The sequence below is a fragment of the Myripristis murdjan genome, chromosome 3 (assembly GCF_902150065.1).
Source record: "Myripristis murdjan chromosome 3, fMyrMur1.1, whole genome shotgun sequence".
NCBI classification, from domain to species: domain Eukaryota; kingdom Metazoa; phylum Chordata; class Actinopteri; order Holocentriformes; family Holocentridae; genus Myripristis; species Myripristis murdjan.
Genome location: NC_043982.1, coordinates 5,484,371 through 5,504,779, shown reverse-complemented (window position 1 = coordinate 5,504,779; position 20,409 = coordinate 5,484,371). Strand labels below are relative to the sequence as shown.

The 20,409-nt window shown below is 41.0% G+C and overlaps 2 protein-coding genes across 2 annotated transcripts in view; one reads left to right on the top strand and one right to left on the bottom strand.

Annotated features, from left to right (window-relative positions):
- The first annotated feature begins 94 nt into the window (after positions 1 to 94).
- On the top strand, positions 95 to 975 carry LOC115380634 (beta-1,3-galactosyltransferase 2-like). Its single transcript, XM_030081756.1, has one exon. The coding sequence runs from the start codon at positions 95 to 97 to the stop codon at positions 971 to 973; it is 879 nt and encodes a 292-aa protein (XP_029937616.1). The 3' UTR covers positions 974 to 975.
- Positions 976 to 11,188: 10,213 nt separating this feature from the next.
- Positions 11,189 to 20,409, bottom strand: part of LOC115357001 (NACHT, LRR and PYD domains-containing protein 3-like) — an 11,522-nt gene continuing 2,301 nt past the window's right edge. The window contains exons 4-12 of the mRNA XM_030048320.1: positions 20,375 to 20,409; positions 19,537 to 19,609; positions 19,146 to 19,374; positions 15,738 to 17,523; positions 15,441 to 15,614; positions 14,278 to 14,451; positions 12,953 to 13,108; positions 12,687 to 12,733; positions 11,189 to 11,847 (exon numbers count right to left, since the gene is read on the bottom strand). The exon at positions 20,375 to 20,409 is cut by the window's right edge and continues 67 nt beyond it. Coding sequence (XP_029904180.1) covers positions 11,303 to 11,847; positions 12,687 to 12,733; positions 12,953 to 13,108; positions 14,278 to 14,451; positions 15,441 to 15,614; positions 15,738 to 17,523; positions 19,146 to 19,374; positions 19,537 to 19,609; positions 20,375 to 20,409 — 3,219 coding nt within the window. The 3' untranslated portion in view covers positions 11,189 to 11,302. The remainder of the gene's footprint in view (positions 11,848 to 12,686; positions 12,734 to 12,952; positions 13,109 to 14,277; positions 14,452 to 15,440; positions 15,615 to 15,737; positions 17,524 to 19,145; positions 19,375 to 19,536; positions 19,610 to 20,374) is intronic.

Below are 20,409 nucleotides of genomic sequence, written 5' to 3'. Positions count from 1 at the left end.
ACAGACGGAGGTGGTGCACACTATGAAGGCACCAACCACAAAGGTGGCGGATGCTGCATTGGTACCCACCGCAAATGCTCCAGTGATTACTCAAATGACGACCCAAAGCAAAGCTGTGCCAGTCCCTTATGTATCTCCCGGACCGTACTTAGTGGAATACCCTTATGAGTACCATTTCGTCATAAACGAACCAGAGAAGTGCAAGCAGCAGAAGCCGTTTGTGGTTCTGATGGTTCCAGTGGCGCCCCACAACAGGGCTCATCGCGATATCATCCGCAGCACGTGGGGCAGTGAAAGCACAGTGCTGGGCAAAGTGATCAAACTGTTCTTCTTGTTGGGGCTGCCCACTGGAGAAGGAGTAGAGCAAATCCAGCAGCAGGTGCTGCAGGAGAGCAGAGAGCATCAGGACCTGATCCAGAGTGACTTTGTGGACTGCTACAAGAACCTTACCATCAAGACCATGGTGATGCTGGAGTGGCTGGAGTCTTATTGCTCCAATGCCTCCTATGCCATGAAGACTGATTCAGACACATTCCTGAACGTGCACAACCTGGTCAACATGCTGGTAAATGCTCCAAGAATCAACTACATGACTGGGTGTGTTACAAGTGGAGCTGCAGTTCGGAGAAACCCAACATCTAAGTGGTACCTGCCTGTGGAGATTTTCCCTGAACCACAATACCCACGCTATGCTTTGGGACTGGGCTACATTTTGTCTTTAGACCTCCCGAGAAAGCTTGTGGAGGCATCTCGACATGTCAGAGCTGTCTACATTGAAGATGTATATTTGGGAATGTGTATGAAACACCTGCACATCCCACCGGCCAACCCCCCAAACGGGAATCTGTTCCACATGTTCCCAGTGCCTTACAATCGCTGTACTTATTCCAAGCTGATAGCTACCACTGTGTATGAACACACTGATCGTGCGTCGCTTTGGAAGGACTTTAAAAGACCTGGGCCGTTCTGTTGACAGAGGAGTGTCCGAAATAACTGAGGTGAAAAATGTAAACACAGCTCTGGAGTTAAACCTTTACTTTTCTAATCCCTGGTTCTGGTTATTTGTAATAACAAACAGTGTTTTGTTTAAGACTGAACATTCAGTTGGCATTTTGAATGCATTTCTCTGTAGAATACACGGAACAGATCCATGAAAAACATTTGTCCTGCTACCAAATATTTGGGTTCTTTCTTGGCATTTTTCTTAAATTTTCATTTGAAATATGGAATAATAAATGTGCTTTTCTTGTAAATGTTTTATTTATGGGGGGGTGGAAGGTGGAGGGGGGCGGGGGGCGCAAATTTTCTGGTCATTTTTTTTATTCTTATCATTTATTTTTGCCCATTTTTGCTGCACTTATGTGGATGAATGATGGTAAAATGGAATTAAAATGGAGAGCCACCGTGTGCTAGAGCTGCGTCAATGAGCTTCACTAAGGGGTGTGCATTTTTAGAAAGGCCTTGAAAGTAAAAATGTACTTGATGCAATCTTTGCTAATAATAATAATAATAATAATGATAATAATAATAATAATAATAATAATAATAGTACTGTTAGTAGTAATAATAATGATGATTATGACGATGAGGATGGATGATAAGAAAAGAACTACTAAGTCTATGTACAACCCTCACTGGTTTGCCACAGTCTGTAGCATTTTCACAATGTAAATCTCATCAAATCATATTTAACTTTTTTATTCTTTTAGGTGGTTTTTTTTTTTTTTTGTGTTTTTTTTTTTATTTTTTAGTAAGGTGTCTTGATGTGTCTGTTGATTTGTGATGGCAATGGGAAAGAAAACCTTTATTTCTGAAACTTCTGAAATCCTTTAATTGTACATGTTTTAGGTATAAAAAACAACACCAACAGTATGTCAAAGCCTACTGTATGGCTGGGCTGAGGCTTTTAAAAAGCGTCGGTTTTGACCTCAGTTCTGTCGGCAGCAGATTTCAGAGCCTGATGATTTACACAGTGAAACAGCTCCAGTGTATTCTCACAGTCAGAAGGGAACGCAGCATTGCTTGGACGATACACTTCAGCTGCTGTGGCGGTTTGCCAATCTCCTTGTTCTTCGTTGTTCCTTCTTCCTCCTTCCTGCAAATGCATGCACGCACACGCACACCACTGTCATTCTTATCTTACAGAAAATGAGACTCACTGTAACCAGAGCTCTGTTCACGGAATGAGGAAGCGATGTCCCATGGCTGATATGCGCATGGTGCCATATTTCATAATCTAACCATGGAAAACTTATTTTCTCAGCGATTCTCTTAGTACCATTAATACTGTTCATGTAAAGCAGCCATTTTTAGTTGGTTTGTAGAATTTTTTAAAAGAACACAGCTCTGCAGAGCAAGAACTCCCTATAGCAACACTCATGAGAGTTGCATTGTAGGTGCAGTTGATAATGTCATTTTTTTTTTTGTAGTTACCCTAATATTGTTTATGTACTGCAGCCATTTCCAGTCGGTGTTGCTGTGGACGTGCCTCCGAGTGTAACACAGAAGCTTAACTCTTCACAAAGTCACATCAGAAGCTTTTTCTCTGCACCAGGACTGCAACAGTGTGGTGTTTAAAATATGTAAAAATGTAATAAAGATTTTGAGACCCCACTACGTTTTTGCATCATTTATGAAAACACAGAGAGATGTTTCAAATGTGCAACAAACACTAAATTTGCTCCACATTTTATGCACATAACTGAATAGAGACAAGTGCAATTGACTGGTACATTAAGAGAATATTTTTTCATATTTCCCCTATAGTGTGTTTCCTGTGTTGTGTATAAACAGTTTGACTCCATCTTATCCGTAACTATGTGATAAACATAGGCAGAAAATAAAGGCAAAATGCAATACCTGCATTCTACCTTTTATTATCAGTGAACAATGAACAGTTTTAAGAGGGATGTTTTTCACAGGTTTGTTTTTATGGCATTTCTTCTTTATTTGATAGTGACAGTAGATAGAGACAGGAAAGGCAGGGGAGAGAGAAGGAATGACATGCAGGGTGTGGGCCCGATTGAAACCCAGGCTGCTGTGGCAAGGACCCAACCCTGATACTTGGCACATTCTCTATCAGTAAGCCACCAGGACGCCCCACAACTGGCTTCATTCTTAACGGTTCAGGAACATTTCCCCAAGACTGGTTCTGAGAAAAGCAAAAAGAAAAGAAAACCAGAAGGGAGAGAGAGAGAGGGAATGACACAGGGCAAACCTGGGCCGCTACGACAAGGACTCAGCCTTCATGACGAGTGAGGAACATATAACCCAAACAGTGACTACTAGGATGAAGCTGGAACAACTGTGTGCCAGCAGCAGCAATGCTTTTCAGCCATTTTGCCTTCTTCAAGCGGCTGTTAAAAATGCCTTGACACTTTTTTTGTGCAGACTCCTGGAAAGAAAAGAAAAGAACAAAGGAAAGAGCACGCTTGATATTTTCGATATATATTATTCATGGTGATATTTTAACATACAGTAACTGAAAAAGTTTTACATATAACAATGTGAGTGTGCCTTGTACCTCACTGTATCTCCTCCAGGTGATTACTAACAGTGGTGGAGCTGGTATCCGCCTGCTGTGCAGCTCAGAGACAAGGCAAAGGGGAATCTCTAAGCCTTGAGCTCAAACATCTTCTCCTGTTGCCACGCAGAGACACCAAGTGGACATTTTTATCGAAGCACTTGAATGAAGTGACAAACCGTCCTGATGAAGACCTCATGACTTGTTTTCTTAATAACTTGGATTCAAACAACTTATGGTTATGGTTATGTACCTATTATAACCATAAGTATAGTTACTGTGAAAGGTAATGATAACAAGAAGAAGAACAACAATACTACTACTACTACTACATTAGATAGATAGTATTAGATAGACATTACACAATGGTAGTAACTAACAGTGAATAATGAATGAATAATAACAGTCAAGACATTACAGTACTACTATAACTATAATATAATACTGTAGTAATAGTAGGAGTAGTATAATAATGATTCTTTTAACTTGAAATTAAAAAAGACAGATTACTCCTCTAATTTCTTCTGATTTATGAAGGGTTAGTTTCTGAAGCTTACAGAACAGAGTATCTGTACTCTGAAGTGGATGTGATTCAAAATGTAGCCTAGTACAATACTGCAAAAAACGTACTTAAAAGTAAAATCACTGATTTTTAAAAATACTGAAAAAATACAGAAGTAGTACACAAAAAGCTACTGAGCTACAGTATTAGTGTGTATACATGTAATTAGTTACTTTATCTGTGTTTCGGACCCTGCGATATGTGCACTGCACATATTTCACTTCACATCTGTGGGAAACAGTTCATCACGCTCAGTGAACCTGATTACATCAAGGCAGAATGCTCAGACTGTATGAGAATTGTGAAAAAAAAAAAAAAAAGAATTGGAAAGACTAATAGCCTTTTTGTAACAGCAAAAACAGTGTCCCCCCCTACCCCTCCTCAAAATAAAAAAAATAAATAAATAAATAAAAAAAAAAAAAATCAGGACGGTTTGTCACTTCATTCAAGTGCTTCTATAAAAATGTCCACTTGGTGTCTCTGAATGGCAACAGGCGAAAACCTCTGGGCTGAGAGACCCCCCTCTGCCTCCTCACCGACCGAAGCTGCCAGCTTACACCTTGAAAACTGTCTTCAACTAATCAATAAACAGACAAAGCCAGGAATTGGGCAAAATTGTTTTAATGTTTACAGATAAAGGCTTTTAGCCTTTCAGATTTTAGTAATATTTGAGACACAGTTCTGAGTATTCTGCATTTATGTAATCATTATATGTACCTTGTATGTGTAGTGTGTGAAGCCCCCTGCAGCCATGCATTGTGCAAGCAGCCCATTACTGTCTGTCATCATTATATTAGACCTGCAGACATGAAACTGGTATCCATATTCTTGCATGACTCTGGATAAAAAAAGGGAAATTTCCCCAAAACTTGGAATGTTTTTACTTTAAATCTCAGAATACATTTTTAAATGAATGACAAGCTGTTACACTGGCAGGGCTCTACTTAAGATGAAGGGATATGAAATATGACAGAAAAGATGTAAAAGGATTCATGTCTTACCAAAATGACTCAGTTTATTCATGTTTAAAAGAAAAAAAAACAGATGAAGGTGCAAAGTGTGCAAAATAAAAAAAACAAGGTCAGTCAAGGTAGAGTGAATGCATAGTTGCAACAGACAGACATTCACACCGACAAATAGGAAAATAATAAATAAACCTACATAACAAAAGGAAAATAAACCTACATAACAAAATCTATCTATCATGTATTTACTTTATTATATTACTTATTCAAGGTTAAACATACTACTGTATAAGAAAATCTAATTAGGATTAAAATGCCTAATACTCTCAGCTAAAGAAGCTTACTTAAATATTAAATATCTTTACATTATAACATCCATAGGTGTCCTACATGAGTAATGGGTGGTGGGGGGCTGGTCACCATGGGCGCCTAATGGCACCCTCCTGACCTGCACCCTCATAGTGGGCAAGAATAAAACTCCTCTCGAAAAACCCTAGAAGCCAAAGGATTGCAGAGTGGGCATTAGATCAAATCAAATCTGATCAGTCGTCCAATTAGATCACATCAGATCTGATCAAAACAAATTGTACAAGAACCCAAGATAACGTCCCAAAGTTATTTCAAAATGCATTACTGCATGACATCTTCTTTCATGTCAAAGTAAAAGGGGCCAGGGAAGGTGTAATGGTATGACCTGCCTCTGCCAGATCATGCCATTATGTTGCGGCAGTGTCAGCTAATATGCCCTTGATCTACCACCAGAATATTTCAATACTTTCCTAAATAATAATAATAATAATAATAAAAAAAAGCTTGAAATAGCACCCTAGCAGATCACATGGAAATAGTTCATTGTAAGCACACGAGCACACTGTGACAGTATGATTTCATGATGTGGTCGTTATATATCAGTGCTGTCGGGTGCAGCACAAGTGCAGCCCACAGTGATAATAACCACCTCTTTTTTGATCTGATATTTCTTCGGGTCATGCGGGCATGTGGACTTCAGCAGGACGATGAGCGATGCGTTGATAGGCACTGAGTTGTAGTCGTGGTTTTCATGCTGGTTGATGATGCAGCCCTGGTAAAGACACTTGGCGACAGAGATTTTTTGCGGGATCCTGCTGTCATTTTTGTCTACACTGGGGGAGACAAACAGATAAATCACACACTGGGCACATTTCAGGCACATCTGTCATGTTCTCTGTGTTGCCCTTGTGAGGAATATTTGTTTGGACTAGGCATTCATGATTATTGCACAAGTACGTTAGACTGACCCTTTTACTGCATATTTAGACTTATAACCTCCACAGTATACTCAAGGTGCAAATTTGCTTTTTGTCTGGTCTTCTCCTTGGGCTTCACAACATCATTCAACATCAGGATAGGCAATTAGCTGGGTTTTGCGATTACTATGAAATACAACAGTAGGCAACAGTGGTCAAACACTCTCATGACAGCAAGAAGGCCTCTACAGAGTCTATGCTATTACCAATGCATGAGAGAGGTTTCATAGTTTCCTTTTCCTCTTTCAGCTGGGCAGGTAGCCTATCTTAAAGTGATGTTAAATACCAACCAAACTGTGGCTGTTCAAGCGGTTTACTTGGCCCCACTTTGTGATGATATAGTCAACTTTAAGTTTTAAAACTAAAAAATGGACTAATTCTGTAGTCCATTTTGGACTAATTTTTTAAAACACTTTTAGCAAACATGAGGGGAGCAGAGCCAGGTACCAGATGGAAGCCAGCCGATACAGGCAGTTACCTTAGAGACACAATACAGCAATCACAACTATAATCTATTCATTATCCATTAGAGGCCTATCCATTATCAGGCGATTCTTCATGAAGCTAAAGTTAAATAGGTGAACAACCTCACTGCATAATTTGGCAAGGCACTGAGGCAGCCGTGCAGAATCAGGCGATTCCATTTCTATAGCGATGCTACATGGCCTACAGTAGGCCAGTTTTTTTTTTCTTTTTTTCTAAGGATACAAGGATACAAGGAAGTTTATTGGTCATTATACAACGGGTTGTATAATGAAATTAAAATGTGGTTCCCTCTTGATTGATTAACTGATTGTATAGAAAAGTAAAATTATTAAGCATGGAGGAGTTCAGATGGTGCATTTAGTAGTCTCACAGCCGGAGGGAAGAAGCTGCTCTGTAGTCTGGTGGTACGAATACTTCTATATCTTTTGCCTGACGGCAGCAGGGTAAACAGGCTGTGGTGAAGTCATTTGAGTGGTCATTTTGGCTTATTGGTCAAGGTCTCTGGTGGTGGTGTCGGAGAGGAGGATGCTGTCCAAACCACATGGCATCTTGGACAATGTTTCCCAGCCACTCCATGACACACCAGTCAAGCACAGGAGTGTGTTCAGTGGAAGATCCACTGAGATGCACCACAGAGCAACACAGGAGGTCACTCCTTCCTGTGGCCAGCAGACATTTTAACGCCTCTCCTGGATTGTCTGATACTCAGAGTTATGAACTGCATAACTGCACACTGTTTAACTGTTCATTTAACCATTTAACTGTGCCATAATCCTTACATGTAGGATTTGACGAGTATTCCACAATGCAACATCCCTGTATAGGTAGACTTTCTACATATGCTCAAGCTCTATTTCTATCTATACTGCTGTAATATTTTGTAGGATTAATGCACATATTTATACATAATACACCTAATGCATACACTAAGTTAATGCACTTATTTAGATTTAATGCACATTATGCACATACTTTGGTACAACTTATACGTAATGCACATACTCGGCAATTTGTAAGGCACATATTTGTATATTTAATATTTTTTCTTCTTTCTTGCTGCTTCTCATACTTTAATGTTGTCAAGTGACACGGGCCAGCTCAATAAGCCGCCAGGCTCAGGGGTGTCTCGGCACATAGTAAGTGAAGTAAGCTATTTAAAACAGCTGAAAGTTATGCATGCACCCCCAATTCTTATTTGATAGTATCAATATTTGTTTAAGGAAATTGATGCCAAATGAGTAGCGTTTGAGGATCGATATATCGATACCACAGGATCGATAAGACCATGCCTATCCTGCAGCCACCTGCAGCCTATTAACCACCACAGTGGTTAATAGGCCGAGGAGACTGACCGACCGCCTCTGTAAATCCACCGCGACATGGCGCCATCAAACGCTCATTTCCCTGCAAGTGGCTGAACTAGCCTCTGAGAATACCTTTTCATGCTGGAAATAGTATGTAGACCAACGCCACACCGAGCTCAGTCGGTAAGCAAGAAGAGAAAGCGAAACTATGCAGTAGGAGGGCCGATGTGTGCCGATAATTTACAGGAAAAAGCTTTTCAAACTGTGTGTCTCATTGAAAACGTTACAGCTGTGCCTTAGCTCAGAGTTTCTTCCTTCCAACAGCCACATGTTGCGGCGGCGTATTAGGGCCTTTGTATAGGGAGGGGGAAACACTCAGGAAAAATAAGTCAGATTTTCCAAGATTAAAAAAAAAAATATGAGGAAAAGCAAAACTTGGGAAAAAAAAGAAAATTCTGAGATTACAAAGTCACAAATTTGCAAAAAAAAAAGAATCAAATTCTGAGATTAAAGTTGTATATTTATGAAAAAAGTCACAAATGTATGAGAAAGAGAATTGTAAAGTTGTAAATTATGAGGAAAAAAACTCGGAGAGTGAAGAACTGAGATGACAATTTGAATGACTTTCCCACCAAAAACACAAAAAAATCAATTTCTAGAGCCTGAATTTTGGCCCCTAAATAAACAAAAAACGGTCGACAAAACATGAAACTCCTCCAACTCTTGTTTTTCTTCTAAATGCATATCGAACATTACCACACTACAAGGTTGTAATTTTTTTAGTAGACTGCATACATTTTGATCGACAAGTGAAATGTTTATGTTTTGACCCTGGTTTTGCAAATATAATTAAATAAGTTTTTTTGTTTGATTGTTTGTTTGTTTTTTTATCAGGATTTAAACAATCATGCTTTATTCACAGCAAACAAGTCACCAAGTCATGAAAGGGATAATGAAATGCTACACTTCAGTTGAACATTAATTAAAATACTAATGTATATTAACAATGCAACAATGCAATGCAGACAGAACACCAAGGACATCACCACCATTACCTTTATACCTGTGCTTTATTTATTTAATCTGTGTAGTGAGGGAAGCACAGAATTATTAAAGTCATAGAGCTGTTTTCTTCTATTATACAAAATCACAATAATAAGGCTTTGAGCTGTAAATATATCACAGTTTATAAGTTATATGAACACTTGGGTCTAACATGAGGTGATATGATTATGTGTGTTAACAGCTGTTCTGGTTGTCCCCTTAACACCCTGAGGGTACAGACGTTTTAGAAATGGTTTGACACACAAAAATTCTCCTGGTGATTGAAGCCTCCTGTATTTCACCATCTGAGGCACCAAAACAATGAAATATGCAGGCGGACTTTGGCTTCACTGTTTTAGGCATACTTTGTTTCCCATTTAGGGGGGATTCTTCTGAAGGAAAACAATAAAATAACACAAAATAATAAATTCAATGTCACATTAGTGCAGGGGTGTCCAATCATGTGCCATGGAGGGCAAAGAGGCTGCAGGTTTTCATTCCAACCAAAAACTCCACCAGGTGACTTCACTGATCACCTCACCTTGTATCAGAGAGGAGGAACTCATCAGTCACCTGGTGGAGGTCTTGGTTGGAATGAAAATCAGCCCTGCGTTCCAGTACCCATACTACCATACTATTTAGTATGCAAGAAAAAGAATGAGTATGTCCCAATACATAGTATGTCAGATGCAGTATGCCAAGAGTGCCAGGATGTTCTACTACATCCGGTCAGATTTCACAGAATGCATGTCAGCATGCTGCTCTGGCCACTCTGACCCACAATCCTTCGCGCAGTAGAAGTTACGTCGCACTGACTGAGCTGTGTGTACAGGCCACGCCCACATACGGAAGACAACACGACACACATATCGCACAAAACTCGCTCAGTGACAGCAGAAGAGACAGAAAGACAGAAGATCAGAAATCAGACAGACGACAGCGCAGTATGAGACAGCACCGGCATTTTGACAACAACGTTCAAATGTGGCGCTATGGACGGTGGCGGAAGTGAGCAAGAGGGTTGGACTTCAGGGACAATGTATGTAGTGTGTCCCAATAGTATGCATTTGCAAGCATATTTCATACTAAACTACATACTTTGTAAGGGCAGCTGCGGTACCTAGTAAAAAGTAGAAGTATGTGATTTCGAACGCAGCCCTGCAGCCTCTTGGCCCTCCATGGCACATGACGGGACACCCCTGCTTTAGTGTCATCTGGCACTTGATGTTTCCTTTCAGTATGAGGCCAAAATGAGCTGTTACACCTGGTATAGAGAGGGACTCATCTGACCGCTTTCTGACATTGAGCGCTTGAGGCAAACTTCACCTCATCTCAAAATGATGGAAACATTACATAAAATATGGTGTAAAAATACACTAAACGAAAATCATGAACCATTTGTAATGCGGGACTAAATGAAATGCCCAATTAAGTGATCGATCATAGTGAACATGCAGCTTGAATGATTTTGTCATTAAATGTTTTATCATTATATTTTGACTTAAATGATTGTGTGTTTTTATTTTTTCAGCTATGGCAGAATTTTTAGCAGAGGCAGCGCTTGATGTCAAGCGAAGGTTTGGCACTGAAATGTTACAAATTTGTGAAAATGAGGAAATGGTGCAGCATATAATTAGACATAGCATGCATAGAAAAAGCATGTTTAAAAAAAAGCATAATGTGAATGTATGAATCTTGATTTTCTTGGCATTTCGGTTCGCTCATATTATTTGTTAGTTATTCTAGTGCAGTTATTTTCTTACACACTCAGTAGTCGCTTTATCAGATCCGCCTGTACAGTCTAATGCAGTTCAATGCAACAGCTCTGCCATAAAGTTTCTAATGTTCAGTTTGTGTTGACATTGTGGAGAATGTGTCAATTTAATTCTCTACTTATTACTGAGGTTGTAGTTTGCAGAGGTCTTGTACTGGACTACATTATATTGAGAGGTGTTTCTAATTTTAAACTGCGGTCCAACGGCAGCACTAACTATGAGCTCAATGGCAAACATAGAAGTGAATGAACACCTCTATTACTGTGACAAAAAGAAAAGCTGAAAACCTACAAAGGCATTCCAGCAGCCGTCTTTGAGCTGCATGGTGAGTGTTTCTCCCAGCAAACGACATGACTCTCACTCCTCCAGCTGACACAGAGACACCGAGTAGCCCGCCGCCAAGCCGAACCCAAACGCAGGATAGAGAGGCTCAGTGAATTCGGAGCGGAAGGTGTGGAGGTGGATCAGTGTGTCAGGGGAGACAATGTAGAAGGACAGCGTGCCAGCAGGCCAGTCCAGATAGACTGCCACTCGGCTGGTGTCAAAGAAGGGAGGGACACGTATGTCTGTTGTTGTCTTCTTGTGCCAGGCAGTGAAGCTCTCATCAGAGCAGTACAGACTCCAGGACTTGTCATTGCTTCCGAGAGCGCCCTCGGCGTCCTCTGTTTTCCTTCTGATTCCGCTGTACGCCGCTCCTATGTGAACCCCTCCCTGCCTCTGCACCTCCCAGTAACAGCGCCCAGTCAGACTGTCTCCACACAGCAGCTGTTTCCAGTACTCAAACCTCTCTGGCTGACCAGAACATAAACGCCTCTCTTTCACCACTGTCACCTTCCTGTTGTCTTCGGACAGGGACAGGTTTCTGTGTGCTGTTTTTGGGTCCAGCGTGAGTTCACAGGCATCTGATGGGGAGAGAAACAGCAGTGATTTTTAATTAATTAAACCTGCTCTTTACATTTGTTGATTTATTGACAGGCTAACATTTCAATTTTCAGCCTGTGAGGGAGCTAAATACACTCCCTCATGAATCAGGTGAAAGGCCTCCTTCACTCACACTGCCCTCCCCCTGGCTGTTACAGATGATCAAACACAACTTTTTTATTTAATAATCTGAATGAATTAAAGTGGTTATTTTTCACAATATTAGATGGGGGGAAGTCCACCTCAATGGCAGTTAGCATTTGGAGCATCCAGCCAGTATCCAGCACTCAGTAACAATGAGAGGAAGATAGAGCCACTACTGTCCTACTGAACAGCTTGGAGGGAAATGATTTAATATTAATTTAAGACAATGAGTGAACTGTCCCTTTAAATTATGTATTCATCCATTAAACAAAGATCCAGTTAGGATTAATGCTAATACTTCATTGCTCACTTTTGTTCCACTTTGTTTTCGTCCAACTCTGATTATTTTCCTTCTATTAATCATGATCATTTATCATTAATTAAGGTCCACTTCATAATAGCTGAGTATAGTAAAGCGATGGCCCACCTGCATATATGAATGGGGTCTAACTGCACATCAGTGTTTCTAATTGTTGTGTGTGCCACGTGTGTCTGGGTCAAAGAGGTAAGGAGCACAAAGTGGGCAAAGATGTCTTTGTGTATTTGTGCTAATTCTGCCTGTATGTACAGTCTGAATGACAAGTAACCAGAAGGCGGTGATGTGGAAATTGGCCTTCCATTTCAATAATTTAATGTGTACTGTTTTGTTTTCATGAATAAAACTAAAAATACTTACACTTCCTCAGACCCGACTTCAACCACTGCGCACCGCCAGGCTCCATGCTGGAAGTAAGGGGAAAAATAAAGTCACACCAGGATATTTGATCATTGTAACATGCACATGTAAATAACCTTCCTATGACTGAGTGTCTACTCAACATCTCTGATATCCAACACTAAATACAATACACAGAGCACACAGCTTCATGGTATGACTGAGAAAATGGCTGCCTACTCTCACTCCTTGGTGAGACATTGCTTCTGCCTGGCATGTCTACATACCTGCAGCGTAGATCCTTCAGGTCAGAGCGCAGCTTGGCTCCTGAGTCCTCTGGATGATTGTAGCTCAGGTCCAGCTCTTTCAGACAGGAAGGGTTGGAGCTCAGAGCTGAGGACAGACAGTCACAGCCCTTTTCTGTGACCAGGCAGCCCGACAGCCTGCAAACACACAAAATATAAGCACACAGGTGCAGGTTGTTAAGACTTTTCAACTCACTGTGCAGCGCAATCTCAGAAGCACCCTGTTTTAGGTTTAAACAACAGGCAGTAAGAAAATAATGAAATATTATCATGTAAAGTAGTTCAGCGGGCTACAAACAAACCTAACAAAAAACACATAAGCAGGAAAATACCAATCCCATAGAGGTTCTTAGCTACTGTGCCCAATCCTACAGGAACAGACAAAACCAAGGAAATTATATTGGATTCTAGGAAATCCAAAAAGGCTGTGCCCCCCACTCTATCCATTAAAGAAGAAGAGGTTGAGAAGGCGGAGAGCTTCAAGTTCCTTGGAGTCCACATATCAGCCGACCTCACCTGGTCTGACCACAACTCGTATCTGGTGAGAAAGGCCCACCAGCATCTTAATTTCTTCAGGAAGCAAAAGCAGGCTCACCACCACCACCCCCTCCTCCACCCCCAGCGGGTTAACTTCTACAGGGCATCCATTGAGTCCATCCTAACTTACTGCTGTGCAGTGTGGTTCACCAGCTGCACCGACAAGGACAGGAAGGACCTGCAGTGGGTGGTGAGGGCAGCAGAGCAAATCATTGGGACCACACTGCCCCCCCCTCAGAGATATCTACACTGGCCGTCTCCAGAACAAGGCCAGAAACATCAGTACAGACCACACACACCCCGGACATGCCCTGTTCTCCCCCCTCCCCTCTGGAAAGAGATATCGCTCTCTCAAATCCAGAACCACAAGACTGATCAACAGCTTCTTCCCCCAGGCCGTAAAAGCCATCACCCCACACACACCACCCAAAGACTGACACTGAAATAACACACACAAGTACAATATCCCCCCCTCCCCCACAGACACATACCTGCTCTCCACGCACCTTAATAACCAGTATTTATTATATCTATTTTTTTTTACTTCTACTGTACATACTATTATTTCTACTGTACAAACTGTTTATTAGTGTATATATTGTTACTGCACTTTTTAAAATTTATTTATATGTCTGCTTTCGCTGCCTGTACAGCTGTTAAACCAATTTTCACAGTAATGTTGGTGACAATGTTAACAGTGACAATAAAGGATTCTTATTCTAATTCTTACAGTGGGGGGTCATGTGTTGAACGCATTCAGTTAAACTGACCTGAGAGTGTGCAGCCCACAATGTCCACTCTTCAGTCCATCACAGAGCTTCTCCACTCCCGAATCCTGCAGGTCGTTGTTGCTCAGGTCCAGCTCTTTCAGACTAGACATCTTAGAGCTGAGAACTTTGGCCAGAGCTTCACAGCTTCTCTCCGACAGCTTACACACACTCAGCCTAAAAGGAGATCGCAAGATAGGAAAATGTTTCTGATACTGATACTCTATATACATACTGTATATATGCATAAAAATGTGTTGACACATGGTAGCAGTAGGTGATTTGATAAATAAACCCACCTTATGATGTACGCTATGTTATGCTGTACAAAAAGCCATGAAGAATAATAATAAGATCTATACACTATGTATAAAGAACAGTAACAAAAAAACAGGGAAACATGAGGGGGTATTGATAATAACAACATAACACAACATGAACAGTGGGGGTTAAGACAGAAATAATATTTCAAAATAATATTTCTTTAATATTTGATAATAAAACATGCTTTATGAGGTGATTAAATAAATGGTATTATATTTACTCGACTCAAAGCTCTTGCGGACATCCAGCGAAGTCATCGCTGCAGCATGAGGAGGCAACAGTGAAAATATCCTGACAATATTATAAGAATCATGGGGTGTCGGAGCTTTACAGGCCAAGCAATATTTACTATTGTCAGCATGGCCTGTGTAATGTGCCACAGTTTTCTCCTGCAAAAAATACAGTATATGGAACAGACACACCTCATATCTGAACTCTGTTGTATTCCAGTGGAGTTTTCACATACATCATGCTTTGGTTTTGCTTCGGTCAGCAAATTCTATCACATTGAATTGTAGGCAACTTCAGCTATAAAGAAAAGACAGATGCATGTATTTGACTAATTGTGCAAGGAATTCAATGCCGCTGTGATGTAACCAAATCGTGGACCGACTGGTAGCAGGTGGTCTGCAAACTGGAACAGACAATACTGGGGACTATCATCCAGATCAAATCATCACAATGATTTGGGTCTTGACACTGTTGAAAGGTGTCACAGTGGTGACTTTACTTAAAGTTCAGGGATGGTATAAGCAAGAAAATACCAATCCCACAGTGCACAGTCCTAATGTGCCAGTCCTACAGTGGTGGGTCATGTGTTGAACACATTCAGTTAAACTGACCTGAGAGTGTGCAGCCTACAATGTCTACTCTTCAGTCCATCACAGAGCTTCTCCACTCCTGAATCCAGCAGATTGTTGTTGCTCAGGTCCAGCTCTTGCAGACTAGATGACTTGAAGCTGAGAACTTTGGCCAGAGCTTCACAGCTTCTCTCCGACAGCTTAAAGCCACTGAGCCTGAAGAAGAATAACAAACAAAACAAACAATAACTTTGAAAATTAATTGAATTGTTTTGTCTCATGTACAAATTATCATACTATTGTACAATTTCATATACTGTATTTATTCTGTCCACCTACACAGATTTATTGGAGGCTTTGACCACTGGCAGCAACTTCAGAAGACCCTCCTCTGAAGCAGTGTATTTCTTCACATCAAACATTTCTAGCTCTTTCTCTGATGACAGTAACATGAAGACCACAGCTGACCACTGAGCAGCAGTGAGTTTGTCTGTGGAGCGACGTCCTGATCTCAGGTACTGTTGGATCTCCTCCACCAGAGAATGGTCATTCAGCTCATTCAGACAGTAGAACAGATTGATGCTTCTTTCTGGTGCGAGATTCATCCTGATCTTCTCCTTGATGAGTTCAACTGTTTCCTGAATGGTCTGAGAGCTACTTCTTGTCTGTGTCAGCAGACCTCGTAGAACAGTCTGATTGGTCTCTAATGAAAGACCCAGGAGGAAGCGGAGGAACAAGTCCAAATGACCATTTGGGCTCTGCAAGGCCTTGTCTATGGCACTCTGATAGAGCTCTTTTAGTTTGGGTTCCTGGCCAGTTTTCACAGCAGGGAGACTCAGAAGATTATCACCACTGTTGATGAAGGACAGAAAGACATGAATGGCAGCCAGAAACTCCTGAATGCTCAGGTGGACAAAGCAGAAAACTCTTTCGTTGTACAGCCCACACTCCTCTTCAAAGATCTGTGTGAACATTCCAGAGTACACTGATGCTGCTTCGATATCAATGCCGCATTCTCTCAGGTCACCTTCATAGAAAATCAGGTTGCCTTTTTCCAGCTGCTCAAAAGCCAGTTTTCCCAGAGACAGGATCACCTCCATGGTCTTTGGAGTCCAGACTGGATCTGACTCAACTCTTCCGTGATACTTGATGTTCTGCTGTTTGGACTGAACTGCCAGAAAGTGAATGTACATCTGAGTCAAGGTCTTGGGCAGGTCTTCTCCCACATCCATTGCCAACTCATGTTCCAGGACTGCCGCAGTGATCCAGCAGAAGACTGGGATGTGGCACATGATGTGGAGGCTTCGTGATGTCTTGACATGGGAAATGATTCTGCTGGCCTGCTCCCCATCTCTGAATCTCTTCCTGAAGTATTCCTTCTTTTGCTCATCAGTGAAGCCCCTCACCTCTGTCACCATGTCAACACACTCACGAGGGATCTGATTGGATGCTGCGGGTCGTGTGGTTATCCAGAGGTGAGCAGAGGGTAGCAGTTTCCCCGTGATGAGGTTTGTCAGAAGCACGTCGACTGAGGTTGACACTGTAACATCAGTCAGGATCTCATTGTTTTTGAAGTCAAGAGGAAGTCGACACTCATCCAGACCGTCAAAGATGAATACGACCTTAAACTGGTCAAAGTTAAAGATTCCTGCTTCTTTGGTCTCAATGAAGAAGTGATGAACAAGTTCCACCAAGCTGATTTTTCTTCCTTTCAGCAAGTTCAGCTCTCGAAAAGTGAATGGAAATGTGAACTGTATGTGCTGGTTGGCTCTGTGTTCAGCCCAGTCCAGAGTGAACTTCTGTGTTAAGACTGTTTTGCCAATACCAGCAACTCCATTGGTCATCAGTGTTCTGACTGACTGCTGCCTTCCAGGTATGTGTTTAAAAATGTCTTCACATTTGATCAGTGTTTCTGGTCTTGCAGTTTTCCTGGATGCCATTTCAATCTGTCTGACCTCATGTTCATCATTGACCTCTTCACTCCCTCCCTCTATGATGTACAGCTCCGTGTACATTTCATTCAGAAGTGTTGGTTTTCTTGGCTTAGCAACTCCTTCAAACAAGCACTGAAACTTCTTCCTCAGATTGTATTTGAGTTTATTTTGGCAGATGGCTGGAAGTGTTTCTAAGTGAAATAACACAAAATACATCAGTTAGTTAGTGTTACAGTTAATGTGGATAATGCAAACATTTCCTGGTAAATGTATACCACTCCATGACACCTATTCAGCTCATCACTGGTGAGTAGACAAATTTTGTCCCCTAATGTGTACAATAGGGGGTGGGAATCATTGGGTAACTCGTGATACAATGCTATCACAATATTTTACCCACAGTAACGATAGTATTACAATCTATGAGACTCTGCGATATGTGATATATTGTGAGATAGTCATCTATGATACACCACAACATCTGTAACTGAATAAGAAAAAATACCGTGGGAAAGGCTAAATCATTTTCCAATTACCAGGAATCAATCAATCATGATTTTAATGCTTTAATATGCACATTGACTGCCACATGTACATGTTAGAACAGTTCCAGTTAAAATAGCGGCAGCCTATGGATGCTGGAGCCAGAGACACTGACAACATAGCAACAGAGGCTTTTACACAGATGCGCATTTGGTGCTAACATAGTCCTTAATGGTCTTAAAGTTGCCAAAATCAAATCTGCTGAGGGACGACTGAAGTAAGGACCTTTAAGATTCAGGGAGTTCATTTCCTACAACACTTTCCAGAGAGTTGTGTGTTTTGCTGTGCACTTGTGCCTGTTTTGTCAAATTTAATGTTTCCAAATGCACTCGAGTGTGAAAATCTTCCCAGAGATACAAACTTAGTATTTAATCCCACTGCCAGCAACACATGCCTCCAAACATGGCAGTATGACTAACTCATTCAGACATTACTCAGGCAGCCCATACAACCACTGTGGTCCAATCCTGGTCACACTGAGATCATATCACAGTTGTGTGTGAACATAACTTTGGCCACAATCTGGATATTGCAAGCAATGACATAAATGTCATCGCCAGCCTTTCATGCACGAACACAGTGAGTGTCCATGCATAAAAGGTGAGTATTTTGCCTGTTATCTTGAAGTATGTTTCCTCATATGAAAGTTTTTTATCCACAGTGTGGATAAATGCTTGCTATGTTCTCGGGACAGTGTACCCTCTCCACCGGGACCATAAGCCTGTGACTGGTGGATAAAGCTACACCTGCACTGTGCTGTCCTCAGCAGCTGCCAACTGTTGTAACTTCTATCATGAAAAATGAAATAAAAGGCTTGTCTTGCAAACATTGACTGGTTTACTTATTCTAATATCTCTTTCATAACTGCTGTCTCTGGTGCCGAAACACATGTTGCCTTTCAAACATGGGCCAGACAGCTCTTGTGGCCGCAGATATTAACAGCAGTGCATTCAGATTAACTAAGCTATGGCTGTGTTCATTTACATTATCAATCTTGGTAAAATTGCGGCAACACAAAACTCTGCACCCCACATGATACATTGTGGCATGCTTAATTAATCTACCCGAGTCTTGTTTTTTGTGTGCACTAGTGAGACTGTCCATGGGCTCCAATCCACATGGATAGTCTGATCCTCACCCTCCAATCTGGAACTGACAAGATCTTGTTTGAGAAATGTCTACATTTAAGGTGGAAGTGTAAATGCAAACATCTTCAATTTTCCCTCCATTTCCACTTTCCGCTGTGGTAAACCAGTTAAAGGTCTCTTACTTTTCTGCAGGCAGTCAGCCAACTCCTGCTGCTCCATTGTCCTCAGGAAGTGCACTGTGAGTTTCAGAAAAGCTTCTCTGTTGCGTCTCCTCTGCTCCTCCTGCTCAGGGTCCACCAGCTCCTCACCCTGCTTCGGCCTCTCTAAGCATTCTGAATCAACTTGATTCAGAATGTTCTGGTATGTGTTTAGCTCACTGTCCATAAAAGTGCCAAGCTTCTCCTTAAGCATCTGAAATATAACAGCATATGAATTAAAGTTTCATACTTGAATGTGGAACACGACATTAAAACAGGCTTGCCAAGATTTCCAGTCAGTAAGTAACTGTTGTCAGTAACTGTTTTGTATTTCACTTGGTGGGAATGTAAAAGGTGCTTATGCACATTTACACACCGCAAATACAGAGTCCATTTGTTGTTCCTGGGCAGGTGGGCCAGTGGGAACCTGTGAGCTCTCTTGGTGGACTCTGCAGAAAACAAAACATGACTTTTTTCGCAAAACATCACAGGATATTCAAAGCAAACAGTAACAGCCAAGATAGAGCAGTATTTAGCAAAAGCCAGGTGACCAGTATCTTGCCAAAGACCTATAGCTGTTGCTCCTGGCAGAGCTGCAGGTGTCAAGCGTAAGAATCCACATACATGAATATGAACACTGAAAAATATTTCTGTGAAGGTGCATGTAATCATCTCTCCAGAGGAACATATAGAATGGGTTTTTGGTTACGCTAATGAGTGATACTTCAACTTCAACTTCATTCTTTGGAAGAGGCCTGAACCATATGTATTTCAAAAATGCAGGTTACAGAATCAGAATCAGGCCTGCAGATAATGACTTCATTAAATTCTACTTTGCAATGGGATTTAGTAACAAAGAAATCCTGCTGATTTATCATCTCATCTTTTCTCGTAAATTTTCCACTTTGATCTCAAAGACTATCTGACTTTTTTTTCTAATACATTTACTATTTTAACCTTGAAAATTGTGAGTTTTTCACGGAATATTACCCCAACGTAAATCATCATTACAGATGAGGTATTTAATCAAAATATTGTGATATTTGATTTTGTCCATGTCACCAAGTCCTATTGGACAGCTCCTAAGTGTGAATAAACAGCTTTATGTAAAAAATAAACAATGCTAAAAACAGAGCATGCCTGTTCAGCCCTTTTCTGCACAAGTAAGAGTAAAAACATCAACACTGTGATATTTTATACTAGTAACAACTTACCTCAGCTCAGAGGAAGGGAGCTCTTTGAAATTAAT